Genomic DNA, 17,826 nt, shown 5'->3' on the forward strand with positions numbered 1-17,826 from the left:
AGGTATAACTTGAGGACCCTGGACATAGGGTATTGTCTTCCAAAGACCTTGTGTCATGGTAGAAAGGATGTGGACTGGCAAGTTAGGAGCTGTGGGTGTAAATTGGCTCCACCACCAACTAACAGTGCTATTTTAGACACATCATTTCACCTCTCTTGCTAAATATGGGGGTCTGGGCTAGACAGTCTCTAAGGATCTAACATTCTATGAATGAGCTTAATTAACTTGCCTATCGTGGCCCTGAAATTCTATCATTTAGAAATTGATTCCTTTGAGTCCTGCCAGCTTTGGGCTCTTTCAGTACCCTTGGGAGGGAGAATACCCTGGAAGGAATTAGTTGAAAGCCAGCTGAGCCTAAGGGCTTGTAGTAACTGGTTTGGAGATGGAAAGGGGAAGAAGGCCCCTTACCCCAAATGTCAATCCCATATCCATGCCAGATCCTTAGGTGGCCAAACATGGTCAGAGCCCACCATCGGAGAACCCCATAACCTCTCGCCCCAAACTGTCGGTCTGACAGGTTCTCAGCAATAAGAAGAGATAGGGTGGGCTCTCGAGTTAGCATTGAATTGTAGAATTTACTCATTCATCAAGTGCCTACCAAGAGCAAGGGCTCTACTAGGAGCTGGATGAGATACAAGACAGCAACAACAAACATTTATTAAGCACACCTGGTCCGCTGTGGAAAGATACAAGCTAACCACAACAATTTCTAAGGGCGTGCAAAGTGAAGCTCCGCGTCACAGAGCTGAGGGGCTCCAGAGGTCATCTAGTCCCTCATTTTTGAGATCAGTGATTTGGCGAATCCCACAGGGATCAGGGAATCGTGGATTTGGGGCTGGAAGGGACCACAGAGTTTCTCTAGTCCATCGCTTTTATTATTACAGACGAAAAAACTGAGGCCCGAGGTTGAGTAACTAGGCGGAGGTCCACGTTGCAGAGCACAAATTCGAACCCACGTCCTCTGGCTCCACGTCCGTGCTTCCGTCAGTCAGTCAGGTGCTCTGGCCCCTGCCCTTTCGGAAGGCGCTTATAATCTCGTGGGGACGGGGGTCTTCCCTCCTGGCCCGCGCCGCGCAGCCTAGAACGCCGCCGCAGCTGCCGCTCTAGAACCCGGTCGGGCTCCCCGCACCTAGAACCCGGCGTGAGGGCACAGGGTCGTTGGTCCTCGGGCTCCAGCCGCCGCAGCGGCCGCCCCGCCCCAGGGGCGGAGCCGGGCCTTCGGGCCTGCAGTGTTTACATCCGCCCCGGGACTGGGACGAGGAAGGGCCGTGAAAGGGAAGGGCCGACGCCGCCGCCTTCGCCACCGCCAGAGTCTTCCCGAACCCCCGCCGAGCCCGAACCCACCGGGTCATGAGCGCTCCGGGCCATGGACACCAGCGATCTCTTCATCAGCTGCAAGAAAGGAGACGTTTGCCGAGTCCGGTGAGGGAGGCAGGGAGCCTGGGGGGAGTGGAGGAGGGGAACGTGAAGGCGGGGCAGGTGTGCAAAGACTGGGGGGGTGGGAGAAGGTGGGGGATAGGGGATGGGGTAGTGCAAGAGGAGATGAGGGATGAGAGGAAGTGTGCAAAGATTGGGAGACTGGAAAATGGGGAAAAGTGGATAGAGGAATGAGTGGAGGTCGGGATGGGAGATGTGTGGGAATGAGGGGAGGTGGGGGATGGGATCAAGTGTGTGATGGAAACTGGTGTGTCGAGAGCGGGGATGGTGGAGGTGCAGGGGGGATGGTGGAGGTGCGGGGTGGATGTGGAAATTCAGAGAATGAAGGAGATGGGGAGAGGCAAGCAGAGATCTGGGGAGCCAGGGGTTGGGAAGAAGTGTGTAGAGGAGGGAGAGTATGTAGAGGGAACGTGGGAGATGTGAAGGTGCAGAGATGTGGGGAGTGGGAGGATGCAGTGGAGAATTTGGGGGACTGCATGCAAAGTTCAAGGGGCTTCGGGAAGAAGAGTGACATTGTAGTGCCGGGTGGGTGCTGAGGGAGAGCTGGGGAATAAAGGTAGGGGCCTTAGAGTCCCTTTTGGCTGTGGCCTGGAGTTCTGGGGTGCAGAGCCAAGGCTGGAGAATGGGGGTGAGGGGCACACTAGTACCCCCTGAGGGCCCTCACCACAGCTTAGAGTTTGGCTCTTCATGGGGACAAAGAGGGGCACAGTTTATATTATTCCACAGTGTTTGTGAACCCTGAGAGTAAAGATGCGGAGGGGAAGGTATGGGGGCAGGCAAAGGGCAGGGGATGAGCTCTGGCCAAATTCCTGCCAGGAGCCCTTCATTCTCCACACCTGCACCTGCTCTTACGGGGGAGCTGTGTTTTCCTCATAGGGAATTCAGGGTCCGTATATCTTCTTTGCAATTAAGAGAGGTGACCACCTGAGTGTATAATCCAAGGACTAGGCCTGTTATGTAGGTGAAATTGTCCACCAGGACCATCCCGTTTCCTTCCTCCCTCTGCTGGCCTCTCTGGGCACTGCATGAAGCTGGCCCAATGACGGCCAGGAGTCTAGGTTCTGCCTGGGACTTTTCCCTTAATGCTCTGTCCACTCCAAGCATACCCACCTGCATGAGCCAGGTAGAATTAAGTCAGAACCTCTATAGGCTGGGGCTGGGCCAGACCTCTAAGGAGGTTCTTCTAAGAGGGACCCAGTTTCTGGGGAAAGGGGGGACTAGAGGGGTTATATGTCTGGTGGGAGAGCTCGGGGACCTGGGATGAGCCTTTTAGACACAGGGCAGGATAGCCACTTGGGGAGATAGAGGGTGGTGTTTAGAACCTGAGGTATGATAGGCTCCACAAGAGACCTTTCACCCTAGTTCATCACCTAGCAGCCTGAGGTCTTACCCATTGGGGCCATCCTTATGCATGAAAACCCCACTTCTTTGGTAGCACTAAGCCAGTTAAAGGAAACTTCCCTGAGTCACTGCTTAGGAACTAGGATCGTGGACTATCCAAAACTGGGAACCTGGGGTTTAGGGGGGTGCCTCATGTACCCCAGGGAGAGATTTTGCTGATGTGCAAATGATGTCACCTCTTGCTTCCCTAAGAGAAAGTGGTCATTGGTGCAGACTACATTTCCTTGTCTCCTCTCTACCTCAGCATATTTGTCTTTCTTGCCTTAGGAGGAGGGAGGAATATGTCCACCCTTCAATCAGTCTGCGTGCTTGCCCCTGTCTCCCTCCACCTCCTCTGAGTCTACTCCATCAGCTATCTCTTTCTTTCTAGCAAATCCAATCACTCTCTGTCCATGGACTTCTTCTTCAAACTGTCACAAGTCTCTATAATGGAAAAAAACTCTTTACTTTCTCCTGCTCTCCTTTCTGTCTATTATCCCTTTTTTTAGTGACCGCATGTCATAGCATCACCTCCCTGATGTCATGATCTTCTTCGAAACTGAAGGACAAAGTACAACCAGATTTCTTAAGGAATTGTGGACATACCTTGCTTCCATCCACTTTTTTTTTAACCTCTTACAAGACCCACCCAATCACTGTACTTACAGTTTCCGAGGGCACCATTGACCCACCCAGTCACTGGCCTTACAGTTTCCCAGGGCACCATTGACCCACCCAGTCACTGGCCTTACAGTTTCCCAGGGCACCATTGACCCACCCAGTTACTGGCCTTACAGTTTCCCAGGGCACCATTGACCCACCCGGTCACTGGCCTTACAGTTTCCCAGGGCACCGTTGACCCACCCGGTCACTGGCCTTACAGTTTCCCAGGGCACCGTTGACCCACCCGGTCACTGGCCTTACAGTTTCCCAGGGCACCGTTGACCCACCCGGTCACTGGTCTTACAGTTTCCCAGGGCACCGTTGACCCACCCAATCACTGGACTCATTGTCCTTTTCTCAGGCCTCATCATCTCATCCCTTTCAACTTCATTTGGTGCATTTTTCTTGAGATAGTTGCTCCTCTGCCTTCCGTGCATTCTGGTTCTCCTGTTACCGTTTGTTGTTTGATCCCTTTTCCTGGCTTCCCTTCTTCCTTTCCATCCCTAAGCTTGTGGCTTCCTTTGTCTGCGTCTGTCTCTCGATCCCCTGACCTGATGCTTCTATTTCCTCTGGCTCCAACCCTCACCTGTATCTAGATAACGGGGTAGTAACTGATAAATATATTGAGGCAGTGGAGAGAGAATGGGACAGCATTGTGGGGGAGAAAGATTTCACACTCAGAACAGAGGAGGCCCCAGTTCAAACTAGGCCGGATACTTTGAGACATTTAACCTTTCTGAGTCTCAGCTTCCTCATCTGTAAAGAATGGGAATAGTAGCAGTTGTAATACCTAGCAGCCTGCTTCATCCTCTGCCTGAAAGCAGTGGTGGGGCCACTAAAGCGTCCGTAAGGATCTCTTCAGGCCACGTAGTACATGAGCAAACTGCCTAGCAACATTATCTATGTTCTGTTGTAATTTTAATTATTTTGTTAAATATTTCCCAGTGATATGAGTCTGGTTAGGGCAGGAGTGGGCCCTGTGTTTGATGCCCCTGCCTCCAAGAGCTCTCTGAAATACCAGGTGCTATTCTTCTTTGTGGCAGACCTGTGACTTCAGTTTTGGAGGAAGTTTCCAGTGAGAGCCTTTCTCCCAGGGCAGATTGGCTTCTTCTCCCCGAAGCCTAAAGCCTTACTGGGGGCACTGACCTGTCCAGGGACCCTGGGCAGGACCTATAGCCAGGCCTTCCTGAGCCCCTGGGCAGGCTTTCTAACCATCCTGAGACACTGTCTTTGCAGCTCATATTATAACCCTATCTCCAGCACCATTTTTTCTCCTGTACTTCAGGCCTCTTTCCAATTAGCTTCTGGTAATTTCCTACTCAGCATTCTGCCAGGATTGTAAGTTCAGCATTTCCCAAACCAGGCTTATCTTATCCTCTGAAATCAGCTCTTCCTTCTAATTTCTCTATTTCTGTTCTTTGGTTCACTCACTTCTTTCTTGTCCTCCACAGCTGATCAGTCACTGAGTCTCGTCGATTCTTTCTTCAGAATCTCTCATCTACCTCCATCTTTTCTGTTCCCAAGGCCATTATCTGTCCTGTGAGAAGAGGCCTCATCTCTAGTCATTCTCCACTGGGCCCCCCAGTCTCATGGATGAGTTGAGTTTCCTATCTCCTTTGAGGGTTGGATGACTTTCACTGAGGAGGCATTACTCAATTATTTTGTATTCTTCTTTCCACTCAGGTACCTTCTGGAGCAGAGAGATGTGGAGATCAATGTCCGGGACAAATGGGACAGTACCCCTCTGTGAGTATCTCTACCTCCCTTGGGGGGAAAGAGTCCCCCAATCTCAAATTAGTCAGTCATTAAGCATTTATTAGGGGCTCAGTACTATGGATATAAGTACAAAGAATGAGACAAGCCCTACTCCAAAGAGCTTACATGCTCATGGGGCATATATATATAGAGCATAAATATATAGTGAATAAATATAAATATATACCAAGTAGTGTAATACAAAGTACTATGGGATGGAGGGCACTAGTGGGTGACGGGGTGGCGGGAGGTACTTGAACAGTGTCTTAAAGGAAGAGGAAAGATGGTATGACGTGGAGGAGAGTTAGGAATGTGTTGTGGGCTTGGTGAGATGGCCAGTGCAAAGGTGTGGAGGTGGGAGATGGCATTTTGTGTGTGAGGAACAGAGAGAAGGCCAATTTGGCTGGATTGCAGAGCATGCAGGAGAGAGGGGTTAATGGCCGTTGGGCGGGAAAGCTAGGTTGGGGCCAGGTTGTGTAGGGCTTTCAAGGCTAAACAGTAGTTTCTATTTTGTGCTTAAGGCAATAGGAAACCATTAGAGTTCAAGGAGTAGGGGAGAAACCTACTTTGGGGAGGAAGGAAGGGGGGCCAAGCCAAAAGCTGGGACCTTGAGGACAGGGCTGCCTGTGGCCATGATAATTTGATTTCTGGAGCACTTCAAGGCTACTATGGCACCTTCTGTCACAGTGGTTACGTAGGTTTTTCAAATGTGACATTCTCTCCCTTCCCCATGCCCTTATTTTAGAGATGGGGAGACTGTCACCCAGCTAGTGAGTGTTGGAGCTGAGATTTGAAAGCCTGGACTCCTTGAGAGCTCTGGTCTTGCCAATATTTTATTGTCCTGTGGTGAAGAGAAGGGGGTTCCTGTACTATAACTTGCTGATATTTTTTTCCCTCACAGATATTATGCCTGCTTGTGTGGACATGAGGAGCTTGTACGGTATCTCCTGGCCAATGGTAAGCACAGGAGGGGAAGAGTATTTGCACATTCATTTGTATTTGTGTGTGTGTGTGTGTGTGTGTGTGGGCATACGTGCATGTGTGCGCAAGTGCACCCCTTAGGAGAGGGACACTTTGAGGTAGGCTGAGCCCAGAGATTAGCAGCGGCCCCAATGGACACCTTTCTCTATGGTCCTTCTACCAGCCTGAGGCCTTACCCAGGGGAACTGTCCTTATGGATGAGAGTACTAGGTCTTTGTTTTTGCATTAACCCTGACAGCACCACCTCCTCATCTTGTAAACTGTTTGGGGCCTTTCGGAGCACGTGGTGTTTATATGCTGACCCTGTTGGGATCCCCACTGATGGGTTTAGAGAGGAAGGGTCCCATTGGAGAACAAGGTGGTGGGGCTGGGATGAAGGTCTTGGTGTTGGGGCCTCTAGGGTGGGACCAGTCAGCTGAGGGTTGGGCTCAACATCAGGCAGACAGCAGGGAGAGCAGGTCCTGCTCATTTTCCATCATCCCTCAGGAGCCAGGTGTGAGGCCAACACTTTTGATGGGGAGCGCTGCCTGTATGGGGCACTGAGCGACAGCATCCGTCGGGAGCTGAGGGATTACAAGCAGATCACCTCCACCCGAATGCAGAGGGATTATTATGATGACTTCCTGCAGCGGTGAGGGGCTCAGGGACGGCCTGAGGCTGCTGGGCTCCCTTCTTTCCCTGGGGCAGAGGAGGAGGAAATCCCGGGTCACCCACCCATTTGGGCATTTTAAGGGGCCTCCCTTTACGCCTCAAAGCCATCCTCAGATAGGCCTTTTCCCAGCGGTGAGGAGGCCAGAGAGTGGCAGACATCCTCATACCAATTTGTGTCATCTCAAGGCATAAAATTGGAAATTTGATACCATTTTTTCCCATATCAGAGACTAAGCCGTCCAGACTAAAAAAGAGCCTACTCACTCACAGGCCCAGGAGTGCTGGGGGGAGATAAGCCGCGTGTGGATGTAGCTTCCTCCAGCTACCGTCTTGTTTACAAACCTTGGGTCCTGGCTCTGAAAGAGGCATCTGCAGGGCCTGGGACCTGGCGAGAGGCCAGGGATGGGGGTGGGGATGAGATGATAGCCACTTCCCCATCATGGCCCATGGCCCCTTCCCCTCCGTGCCCCTGCCCACCCAGCCCCCTTCCCCCAGGCTCCTGGAGCAAGGCTACGAGAGCGACATTGTATTCATCGTCCATGGGAAATCCTTTTGTGCCCACCGATGCATCCTCAGTGCCCGAAGTAGCTACTTCGCCAACATGTTTGATACCAAGTGGAAGGGCAAAAGTGTGATTGCCCTCAAGCACCCGCTGGTATGACCCTGAAGGCTCACCCTCTGGGCCCCAAAAGGGTCTGTCCCTATTGTCCACCGCTCAGGAATAGGAAAAGTCACATTGCCTGTCCTGGGTGGGCATTTCCTTCATTTGGGATCCCCGGCCTGGGTTCTTCAACACCCTGAGCTAGGCATGGGCTCCTTTCCCTCCCCCACCCTTCCCACCCCCAAGGCCTACTAAGTGTCAGCCTGGTGTTGGGGGAGGGGACTCTGGAATTGTTTCACTGAGGAGATACTAAGTGTCCTTCCCGAGGGAGGAGGAGGGGAACTCTGCCTGGGATCCTGGGACGATCTGACCTTTTGTTTCTTTCCACAGATCAATCCCACGGCCTTTGGCTCCCTTCTGCAGTATCTCTACACAGGTGGCCCCTCTCCTAGGGGCTGGTGATTGGCAGAGCTGGGGTGGTTGGTGGTGGGGCAGACTTAACTCAGTTATCTCCTCTCACTCGGTTCGTTGCTGTCCATGTCCTGCCCGTCTAGGAGATGGGCGTCAGTCAGAACTCATTCCAGAGTACCCAGTAACGTTGGCATGCAATTGTGAGGGTTTGGGGATTTGGACACAAGTCCTTTATGGGAGAGGTGGCATGATAAGGCAGTCGTCTTTGGTCATCTGCCACTGAGAAGGGTGCCCCTCCTTCTTAACCTCGATTAGGGTTTTTGTGTTGAGTAGGGATTCCATGAATTGTGCTGGGCCAGGTCATGCTCTCTCATCCAGCCCTGTCCCACAGCACCCCTGAGCATGTTTGTGACCGTAGTCATGCTCCAAGTGTGTCACATCGCTCTCTGTGTCCTGGATGACTTAGTTTCCAACTTGGTAAATCAGAGACAAGTGCTGACCAAGCTTTTCTGGGCAACTCAGGAGTTAGTTTTTGAAATTTACTGATGGGGAAACAGAGGCAGGTTGCTGTACCACCTACATTTGTACAGCAAGTTAGAGGAAGAGGCCAGAGTCCTTGTCCTGAGCCCATCCCTTGCTTTCCCCCACGTATCCAGGGCAGTAACTGCAGCCTGCCCAGCTGGGAAAGCAAAGCTTCTCCCTGAACACCCCACCTTCAGGCTCTTCTCTCTGCAGGCCGCCTGGACATTGATGTGGAGCATGTGAGTGACTGTAAGAGGCTGGCCAAGCAGTGTCAGCTGCAGGAGCTCATCACCAGCCTGGAGACCAAGTGCAAGAAGGCCTATGAGTTTGGTGAGCCCTGTTCTCTTTGGCCACTGTGGGCAGCAGGCAGGACCGGGACGTCCCCAACTTGGGCCAGACTGGGCAGCGTTGCCTGGGGGTAAAAAGAGAAAGAAGCTCTGTTCTTCCCTTGGCAGTGGCCTCCAAGCCAGGGACATGTGTGAAGGTGCTGACCATTGAGCCGCCCCCTGCTGACTGCCGGCTCCGGGAAGACCTGGCGCTGCTGGCAGACTGTGCCTTGCCTCCGGAGCTCCGAGTATGCCCAGGACCCTGCCCCAAGCTCCGCCCATCTCCATGTCCACGGGGATGGTGGAGGGATGAGGGTGGGATGTTTAGGGAGTGCTGGCTCTGAAGTAGACCCTTGACTTCTTTCTTCGAAGGCTGGTGTTGGGACACAAGTGGGCAGGAGCTTTGAATTTGGCTACCACCCCAGTCCTGTCCTTGCTTTGTCCCCTAGGTGGGCTTCGGAGAGTTGCCTTTTGACAGCACCGACAATTTCAGCAGCTGTCCTGACGTGTGTTTCCGCGTGGCTGACTATAACTTCTTATGTCACAAGGTACCAAAGTGTTCATTAGCCCTCCTAGATCTCCCCCTATTCCAGTTTCCCAAACCTGTCCCAATCCTCCCAACTCCTTCACCAAACCCTACTCCGTCTCTTCCTCCCCCTCACCTTGTTATGTCTTGCAGGCTTGCCGATTCCCAGATCCCTCACACAGACTCCCTAGCATTAGTTCAGTGGTATGTGGGAGTCATTTTCTTGGAGATGGGGGGAGGCAAAGGCGTGGAGTTTTAGTGAAGGCCTTTGAGAAAAGACCTGGACCCTTATGGGACAAGGTCAGCCAACGTTGGCCAGAAAGGACAGAAAGTGCTGGCCTTGGAGTCAGGAGGTCCTGGTTTCAAATCCTGTCTCTGACAATTTAAGTGACCGTGAACAGGTCACTTAACCTGAGAGCATTGGACAGGGTACCTTCTGAAGCGCCTTCTAGCTTTCACTCTGAGGTCCTGTGATAATCTGATGGAGCTGGTGGAAGGTCCCCTCCAGGACGATCCCCTTGCTCCTGCCTTCCCTAGGCCTTCTTCTGTGGCCGTAGTGACTACTTTCGGGCCCTGCTGGATGACCACTTCAGTGAGAGTGAAGAGCTGGCAGCATCTCCTGGCCTCCCTGCGGTCACCCTGCATGGCATCTCCCCTGACATCTTTACCCGAGTGCTATACTATGTGTATAGTGATGACACTGAGGTCAGGCTCCCCTCTTGGGGTTCCCCATGCTCTTTAGCTATTCCCTTACTTCATTTCACATTTATTGAGTGTTCATGATATGTGTGTAGGGTGCTTTCTAGCTGAGTGCTAGGAAGGAGAGAAAAACAAATAACAGGCCTTGGCATTGTGGAAGTAGGTCATTGCCTAGTTGGGGAGGGAGTGGGGAAGACACATGGTAACTGAGTGTGGAATGGAGAGGACTGACCCTCTGTGAGGGATAGAGATTGTAGGAGAGAGTGGGAGATTCACACTAGACTGTGAGGAGGGACTGGACCAGGGGTGGGGAGCCTGCAGCCACAAGACCACATGTGGCCTTCTAGGTCCTCAAGTGCGGCCCTTTAACTGAGTCTTAAGTTTTACAGAACAAATCCTTTTATTGGGGGGATCTGTTCTATGAAGTTGGGTTTCAGTCAGAGGGCCAAACTTGAGGACCTAGAGGGCCACGTGTGGCCTCAAGGCTGCAGGTTCCCCACCCTAGCCACTGCAGAATGACAGAATCTCAGAGGCCATCCGAACCAAATCCATACTTGATCAATTCTCCCACAACATCCCCAGCAAGTGACCATCCAGCCTTTGCTTGAAGCCATCGGGATGGGGAGCTCAGTGATCCCAGAGGCAGCCCATGGCACTCTGGGACAGCTCTGATGGTGCCATCAAGCTAAATACCCCTGGGTCTTTCAACCGGTCTCTTTCAAATGCTTGATTTCAAAACCCATCACTGTCCTCATTGCCTTCTGCTGGATGTTCTCTTGCTTATCAGCATCTTTTCTAAAATGTAGCACTCCAGATTGAATACCGGCCTTCTGACATAGTCTGACCACAGTCAGGGAGCCTGGAATGCTCATCCCTTTCCAGCATCAGACACTGCAGCCTAGGACAGCTTTAGCTCCTCTGGCTGCCTCGTCACCCCGGATTCCAGGAAAGCCCAGCATTCCTTCGGATGAGCTGCTGCCCTCTAGCTGGGCTGCTTTCACTTGGAAAATTATTTTCTGAAACCGATTTGATTCGACAAACATTTATTAAGCACCTCTACTGTGCTTGGCAGTGTGCTAGGCAGAGGTTACAAAGACAGAAGTGAGACTGTTCATGCCCTCAAGGAGCTTACCTTCTACTAGGTTAAAAAACAAACTTTTATTGTCCTTTTCAATAAATAAGCATTTATTTCCTCTCCCACCTACCTCACCCCTCAATTAGAAGAAGAAGAAAAAAAGAGAAGTCTATGTAAAAAAATTACATTCTACTTTAAATTTAAATTTCATTCTTTTTAAAATTTAAATTTAAATATCTTCTTAAATGCTGCTTAATCATAGGATTATAGATTAGAGCTGGAAAGAACCTTAGCGGTCCAGCCTCCTCATGTTACAGAGGAGGAAACTGAGGCTCAGACAGGTTAGGCTACTTATCTGTGGCCATACAGCTAATAAGCAGTAGCAGAGCTGGAAATAAACTCAGGTCCTGGACTCCCACTGATCTTCCCACTGTCCTTTGCTGCCCCCCAGTGTTCTAGCCCGTCATGAATTTTTTGGATCCTAATTCTGTTGTCCAGTGAGTTTGCTCTCCCTTTCTGCTTTGTGTCATCTAGATATTTGATGGGCATGCCATCTATGCCTTCAACTAATTTATTAAAAAAAAAATATTAGAACAACACAGGGCCAAGCCTAGATGGAGACCTCACTCCAAGATGATGGAGAGCCATTATCGACCAGTTTTTTGGGTGCGATTGTCCAGCCAGGTCTTAGTTCACACCTGACTGCACTCCTTAACTAGCCCACATAAATAGCGTGAGTGACAGTCAAATGTTGTAATGCTAACATCTAGGCAAACTGTCCATAGCATTTTCCTCCTGCTTGTCGAGTAACCCTGTAAGAAATGGAGATGGAGTTGGCTTGGCCATCCCTTTAATTTAATTTTAATGTCTAGAATGGGGACATTTTGATAAATGAAGATATGGGGGCGGGGTAGGAAAGGCATTCTGGGCAAGGGAGAATCATGCCAAAAGTCATGGGAAGGAAAGCCCAGGATGGGGCAGTGTGAACGGGGAGTTCCCCCCTACCTGGAATGCTTTGCCCCTTGTCACCCCCAACTCTCTTCAGAACTTGGCTTGAGTGTCCTTCCCTCATTCCTCCTGTTGATCAAGTTCTCTGAAATTACTTTGGATTTGGTTTGACTATGTTTTGTGTTGACTTATCTATGTGCTTGTTTCCATGCCAACCTCTAGTAGACTGTAAGCTCTGGGAGGGCAAGGACGGACTGTTTGCAATTTTGGTTTTATATCTCTAGTATATAGAGTTGAATTGGATTGGGTTAAATCTGAGGCGTGTGAACTTAGCATGGTATGTGCCTGGTACATAGTAGGTGTTTTATAGATGATTATCATTTGGTTGAGAGAAGTCTCACCAGGTAGCTGAGGGTCAGATTGTAGGGCTTTGGATTCTACACTGAGCAACATGACTTTATTCTGCCATTATCAAAGCCCCAGAGCAGGGGGTAGCTCTGTTGGGGATGTGCTTTGGAATCCTATGTCCCCACCCTCACCTCATTTGGAGGGGGGCCAATTTGGAGGCCCTTTCTGTTGTTCCACTGTGTGGGGGGTCCTAGACTAGAGGCCCCCCCCCAAGAGGCTCTGCCCCATCTGCTCCACAGCTGTCTCCTGACATTGCCTACGATGTGCTGTGTGTGGCTGACATGTACCTGTTGCCTGGCCTGAAGCGGCTGTGTGGCCGGAGCCTAGCACAAGTGTTGGATGAGGACAACGTGGTTGGTGTCTGGAAGGTGGCCAAGCTGTTCCAGCTGACTCGCCTGGAAGACCAGTGCACAGAGTTCATGGCCAAGGTCATCGAAAAGGTGGGAGCCAAGGCTGGGAGTCCTTGAGGTTGAGGGAGTGGAGAGAGGAAGGCCCGGGTAGAAGGAATTAGATTTGGGCCCCAGGGTGGAAGGCTTTCGGTATAAGCTTCTTGAAAGGGAGGTTCCCTAAGCTGGAATGTCTGGTGTCCCCCCCCACTCTCCCACCCGGGACTTCTGGCCAGACCTTTCTTCTTCCCCTCTCCAGCTAGTAGAACGCGAAGAGTTTGTGGCGGCTGTGAAGGAAGAGGCTGCGGCGGTAGCTGAGCGTCAGGAGACGGACTCCATCCCCCTTGTGGACGACATCCGTTTCCATATCACTAGCAACGTGCAGACTTACAGCGCCATTGAGGAGGCCAGCCAGAGGCTGCAGGTCCTGGAGGAGCTCTTGGCCAACATCGGCCTGGACTGTTGACTTCTGCTGCTAACTGGGGACCCCAGTGTCCCCCTCCCCTTTCTGATGAGGGCTTGGTGTGGCTCCCCCCTTGCTGCAGAGAAGCAGCAGCCTGAACACAGGGCCCTGGCCACGTTTGACGCCAGGGTGTCTGGGCAGCTTTCTCTCAATGGCTTTGAGATCAGCATCCCCCCCTTCCCTGGACCTGGGATTGTTGGGTGGAAGGGGTTTCCTCCAAGCACTGATTATATCCTTGGGATTGAAAGCCCCAATCGCTATAGGTCTTGAATCTTTGTTTCTAGAAGCTAAGAATGTGTTTTTCTGCTAGGCGAAGGAGAGAAGCATTGTCACAATCAGCTTCTCTTCCTGACCATGTGTGTGTGTGGGCAAAGCCCTCCCCTTCTCCTCCCCGGCCGTGGGGCAGATGGGCTTTCACTCCTGTGGGACATGGGCTGTGTAGCTCGTTTGGCCCCAGCCTGCCTTATTCCATCCAGGTTACTGAGCTTTCCCCTCCGGTCCCTTCACTAGAGGGGAAAAGAAGGCTCTGGGGACAAGACTGTCCTAATCCTGCCTCTTGGGGGAGGAGTCTTTTGGTAAAGATTATCTTCCTTTCCTTTGCTTCTAGGATCAGAGAGGCCTGGCGCTGGAGAATGCATTACTCCAGGGAATGTCCCTTCCCGCACCGTGTGGTCCCTTGACTCCACACGGGCCAAGAGCCAGTCCCATGGTCTCTCTAGCTTAGGCTCTGGGTAGGAGGGAGAGAGGCAGGTGGCTTTGCTCAGGACACTGGAGGCTTCCCTGACTGCCTCAAGGTACCATCAGAGTCCAGTTTGGGGTCAAGCTGAGTACTTCTGGTTCCTGGGGCCCAGTGATGGGGGCTTTCCTTTTTTTTTCCTCAAAGCACAAACGGGTATCTCAAAAACTCCTGGTGGGGCTGTAGGAGAGTGATTTTTGGTTGGGGTGATAAATCCTGGAAAAGCTGGGATGTTGGAAAAACTGGGTTCCCCCAAGGTCTCCAAGGCCAGATAAAGCCTGGAGATTGTGCTAAGCCCAGAGAAAACTGATCTGGGCTTGTGAGGAGAGCTGTCCTCCCTGCCCCTCGTTCCCCCTAGGCTGGTTATGGAGGGCTCCCCAGATACCCTTGCTCAGAGAGGGGAGGGGAGGGGCTGAGAGCTGCCCAGCAACTTTGCTTCAGAAAAAAAAAACAAAACCCAAACTGCAGGTTTTCAGAGCTAAGATCTATTCTAATATATACTATTTAAAAATAAAACAGAGGAGCATGTGTGCGGCAATAAAAATATATTTCCCTATGATTATCTCGGCGACGGCTTGTTAATTATCAGGGGTTTATTATATCTGGGGCTTGGCTGCGTTTTCTCATCTGTTTTATTTTGGAAGCTGCTCCCTGGGGCTCTGTCTTCCTCATTTCCCAGCCAAGATCTGTTTTCTGTGCCTCCAGCAAATCCACCAGCCTTTGAAGGCATTGGTTTCTCAGCTCTGATGGCCTGTTGGGGCATCAGCTCTGGAGCTCTGGGTCCTAGGCTCCTCCTGGGCCCCAACAGAGGCAATTGAGGGGGTTGTGAGGAGAAGGTCAGCCTGGCTTTCTCAGGTAGAAGCTGCTCTCCTGACCCAGGACTGCAGCAAACCTAGCTTAGAGAGAGAAGCATCACACTGAGGGAAGGATGGATCCCTGTCAATGAGGAGGTGTGGGTATGGCCTGCTGCATGGCCATGGAGTCCTGGGAGTCCAGGAGAGAGCTGGCCTGGAATTGGAGCTTGGATGTACGTGGCAGTAGGCTTTGAATCCCTCATTTCACTGATGCTGGTTCCGGAGAGAAGCACGTTTCCCTCTAGGCCTTGCTGGGATCTCCCATCAGCTCAAGCTGCTAACCTCCCATGGGGTGATGCCTGTTTGTGGGGCAGAGATGGCAGGACTCAACACTGGTCACAAGAGGGCTGGAATCAGGTTTCTCAAGCCGTGACCTTGGGCCTTGGGAGTTAGCAGCATGGTATATGGGGAAGCCCATGGGCCTCTATTTCAGTCATAGGCTGGTCTTGATGCCAGAAGACCTGACTTCAGGTCCCGACTCCAGAACCTACTATCTTTGTGGCCCTGGGCAAATCCACTTCACTTCTAAAGTAAAGTGACAATACCTGTTCTACCTACCTCACTGAATCTTTGTAAGAAGAGTTCTTCCTGGGGAAACATAAAGGCCTAATAGAAATGTAAGTTACTGCCGTTTTCCTGCAGGGCCTTTGGCTCTATCTCCAAGAGGAACTTGGAGAGAGGGAGAGGGCACAGTCCTCTTGGTTCATTATTCAGACAGGCTGCATTGGCCTTCTGGCCCCCTTCAGAGGCCAACAGCCCTTTCCTGGATTATTGGGTGGGCCTCTCAAGGACCCCATGACTTCCTACAACTGTAATCATCGAGGATGAAGTCCCTTCTCACCTGTGCCTACCTGGAATCTCTGGATTTCACTTGGCTAATTCTTCGGCTTCCTTGCCCGGGTTGCTCTGAGCAATCAAATCCCCTCCAGTGTCGGGTCAGTGGGTAAGTGACTCCATTCCTGTGGGGAGGGGCAGGAAAGAAGTTCTTCAAGTGAGAAACATGCATGTGCATTGATGAGTTAATCACTCAGTCCCTTGCATGGGACTTCTTTAAAGTCACCAGACCTGAACCTGGCCTTCTCCCTTTTTACAGACTCCGTGTCTCTTCCATCCTGCCCCCTTTTACCATTCTGTCACCTGCCTTCCATACCCAGCCAGGACGAGCTCCTGGGCATCCATGTTAGCAATGCTCTCTCCCACCAGGATCTTAGAACCTTAACCATGACAATTCTGCCATCTGCTTTCTCTGCTTGGGCTGCTGTGTTCCTAGAGAAAGAAACACAACCATTAAAAATTCCAGCTAGGCAGCCTTAGTGGGGCCTTCACATGAATCTACTTACCGCTGATTCCCTATACCACTGGGTGTTATGAACCTTCTCCCCTCGAGGCCCCACTCCCTCAAGCTCTGTCCATCGCTGGCTCCCCTTCCACTTGCCTTTATCATTCTTGCCCATGGTTTAAGTCTTTATGTAGGTGATTCCCCCCATCTCTATTTTCAGCTCCAAACTCTCAAGCTTCAACCCTACAGTTACAAGACCTGGCTTCAAATCTTGGCTCTGAAACTTACTAGTTATATGGCCTTGGACAAATCATTTAGCTCAATGGAAGCTTGGTTTCCTTATCTATAAAACGAGGGATTTGGTGATGGACCCTCTAGCCCCAAGCCCTGTGATTTCCAGCTGCTGGCTGGACCTCATGTGAGTGTCTTGCCATCACCTCAAGCTCCATGTGTCCAATACTCAACTCAACCATCTCTTGCAAACCAGTTCCACCTTGTAGTTCTCTCCAAGTTCTGTTTTTTTTTCCCTTAATTAAAATAAAATTCATCACCTTTATTTCTTAATATATCCCTCCTTCTTCCACACTACTCAGCAAGCCATCGCTGGTAATAAGAGATAAAAAATGGGAGGGGAGCTTTTCAGCAAACTAATCAATAGAGTGGCCAAGTCTGCCCTTTTGTGCAAAGTTGCATATCCATAGTTCCCTGCCTCTGCAAGAAAGGGAGGGAGGGCAGAAGGAAGAGAAGGAAGTGTATTTTTTTGTATCCCTTCTCCTATTTCTGCTGATGAGATGGTAGTGATTCTACTCTACTATCTTCTGACAGTCTCAAGGCCCCACCCTCTGTGATTTATGTCTTGCTCAACTGCCACATCCAATCAGCTCTTCAGCCATCTAGCGTCCACCTTTGTAGTCTCTCCAATGAGCCTTCTTCTTTTCACTCCCACTTCTCTGGGTCAGATTCTGCTCATCCATCACCCGGACTATTGTGATCACCTCCTAACATGTCTCAGCTCTTAGTATTTCTCCTATGTTTTAACTTTCAACCTCCCTACCTTTAAAAAAAAAATCTGTCCTGTAGACCACAGACCTTCCCAAGGCAGAGCTCTGATCACATATGTAACCCCCTCTTTTGCTCCCCTTTCCCTACACCAGTGGCATCAAACCCAGAAATGGGGGCCACTTTATATAAGGATCCCTATGGATCCCATAGTAACTTAGACTATAACCTATGAATATCATCCATGTTTTATTTCATTTTTATTTTTGTTAAATATTTCCCAAATACTTTTTTTTTTTATTGGCAAGGCAATTGGGATTAAGTGACTTGCCTAGGGTCACATAGCTAGTGTCAAGAGTCTGAGGCCAGATTTGAACTCAGGTCCTCCTAACTCTCGGGTCGGTATTCTATCTACTATGCCACCTAGCTGCTCCCCCCAATTACATTTTAATCTGTTTCAGACTGCTGGCTACTGAGTGTTTGACACCTCTCTTCTAAACAATCTTTAACATCATAAATTTCATAACAAGCACCAATCTGCATTGGTAGAGAAAGTTAGCTCACGTGGGAAAAATTAAAGGTCTTGTCCCTATCTGTTTTCTTCCTTCCTAGACAGCGAGCTGCTGGAGAGTAGAGATATCTATTGAGCAGCTGCTATATCCAAAGCCCCAATATACTCCTAAGGAAAAAAAAAAGCCATAAAGATGTAGGTTAATGGCTATTTAG

General features: G+C 50.7%; 1 protein-coding gene across 1 annotated transcript; it reads left to right on the forward strand.

Annotated features, from left to right (window-relative positions):
• The first annotated feature begins 1,251 nt into the window (after positions 1–1,251).
• Positions 1,252–14,524, forward strand: ABTB1 (ankyrin repeat and BTB domain containing 1). Its single transcript, XM_027863917.1, has 12 exons — positions 1,252–1,422; positions 5,164–5,226; positions 6,137–6,192; positions 6,703–6,847; positions 7,363–7,522; positions 7,859–7,904; positions 8,615–8,731; positions 8,857–8,975; positions 9,177–9,275; positions 9,791–9,958; positions 12,623–12,823; positions 13,029–14,524. Exons 1-12 carry the CDS (start codon positions 1,367–1,369, stop codon positions 13,233–13,235), a joined length of 1,437 nt encoding a protein of 478 aa, XP_027719718.1. The 5' UTR covers positions 1,252–1,366; the 3' UTR covers positions 13,236–14,524.
• Positions 14,525–17,826: the final 3,302 nt, after the last annotated feature.

Source organism: Vombatus ursinus, unplaced genomic scaffold (genome assembly GCF_900497805.2).
Source record: "Vombatus ursinus unplaced genomic scaffold, bare-nosed wombat genome assembly UNPS02014773.1, whole genome shotgun sequence".
NCBI classification, from domain to species: Eukaryota; Metazoa; Chordata; class Mammalia; order Diprotodontia; family Vombatidae; genus Vombatus; species Vombatus ursinus.

Bases quoted from the DNA above. Each gene is read 5' to 3' on its own strand.
- ABTB1 (XM_027863917.1), top strand. From the start codon at position 1,367: ATGGACACCAGCGATCTCTTCATCAGCTGCAAGAAAGGAGACGTTTGC. The intron at 7,905-8,614 runs GTGGCCCCTCTC...TTCTCTCTGCAG, and splicing joins TCTGCAGTATCTCTACACAG to GCCGCCTGGACATTGATGTG. The intron at 8,976-9,176 runs GTATGCCCAGGA...TTTGTCCCCTAG, and splicing joins CCTTGCCTCCGGAGCTCCGA to GTGGGCTTCGGAGAGTTGCC.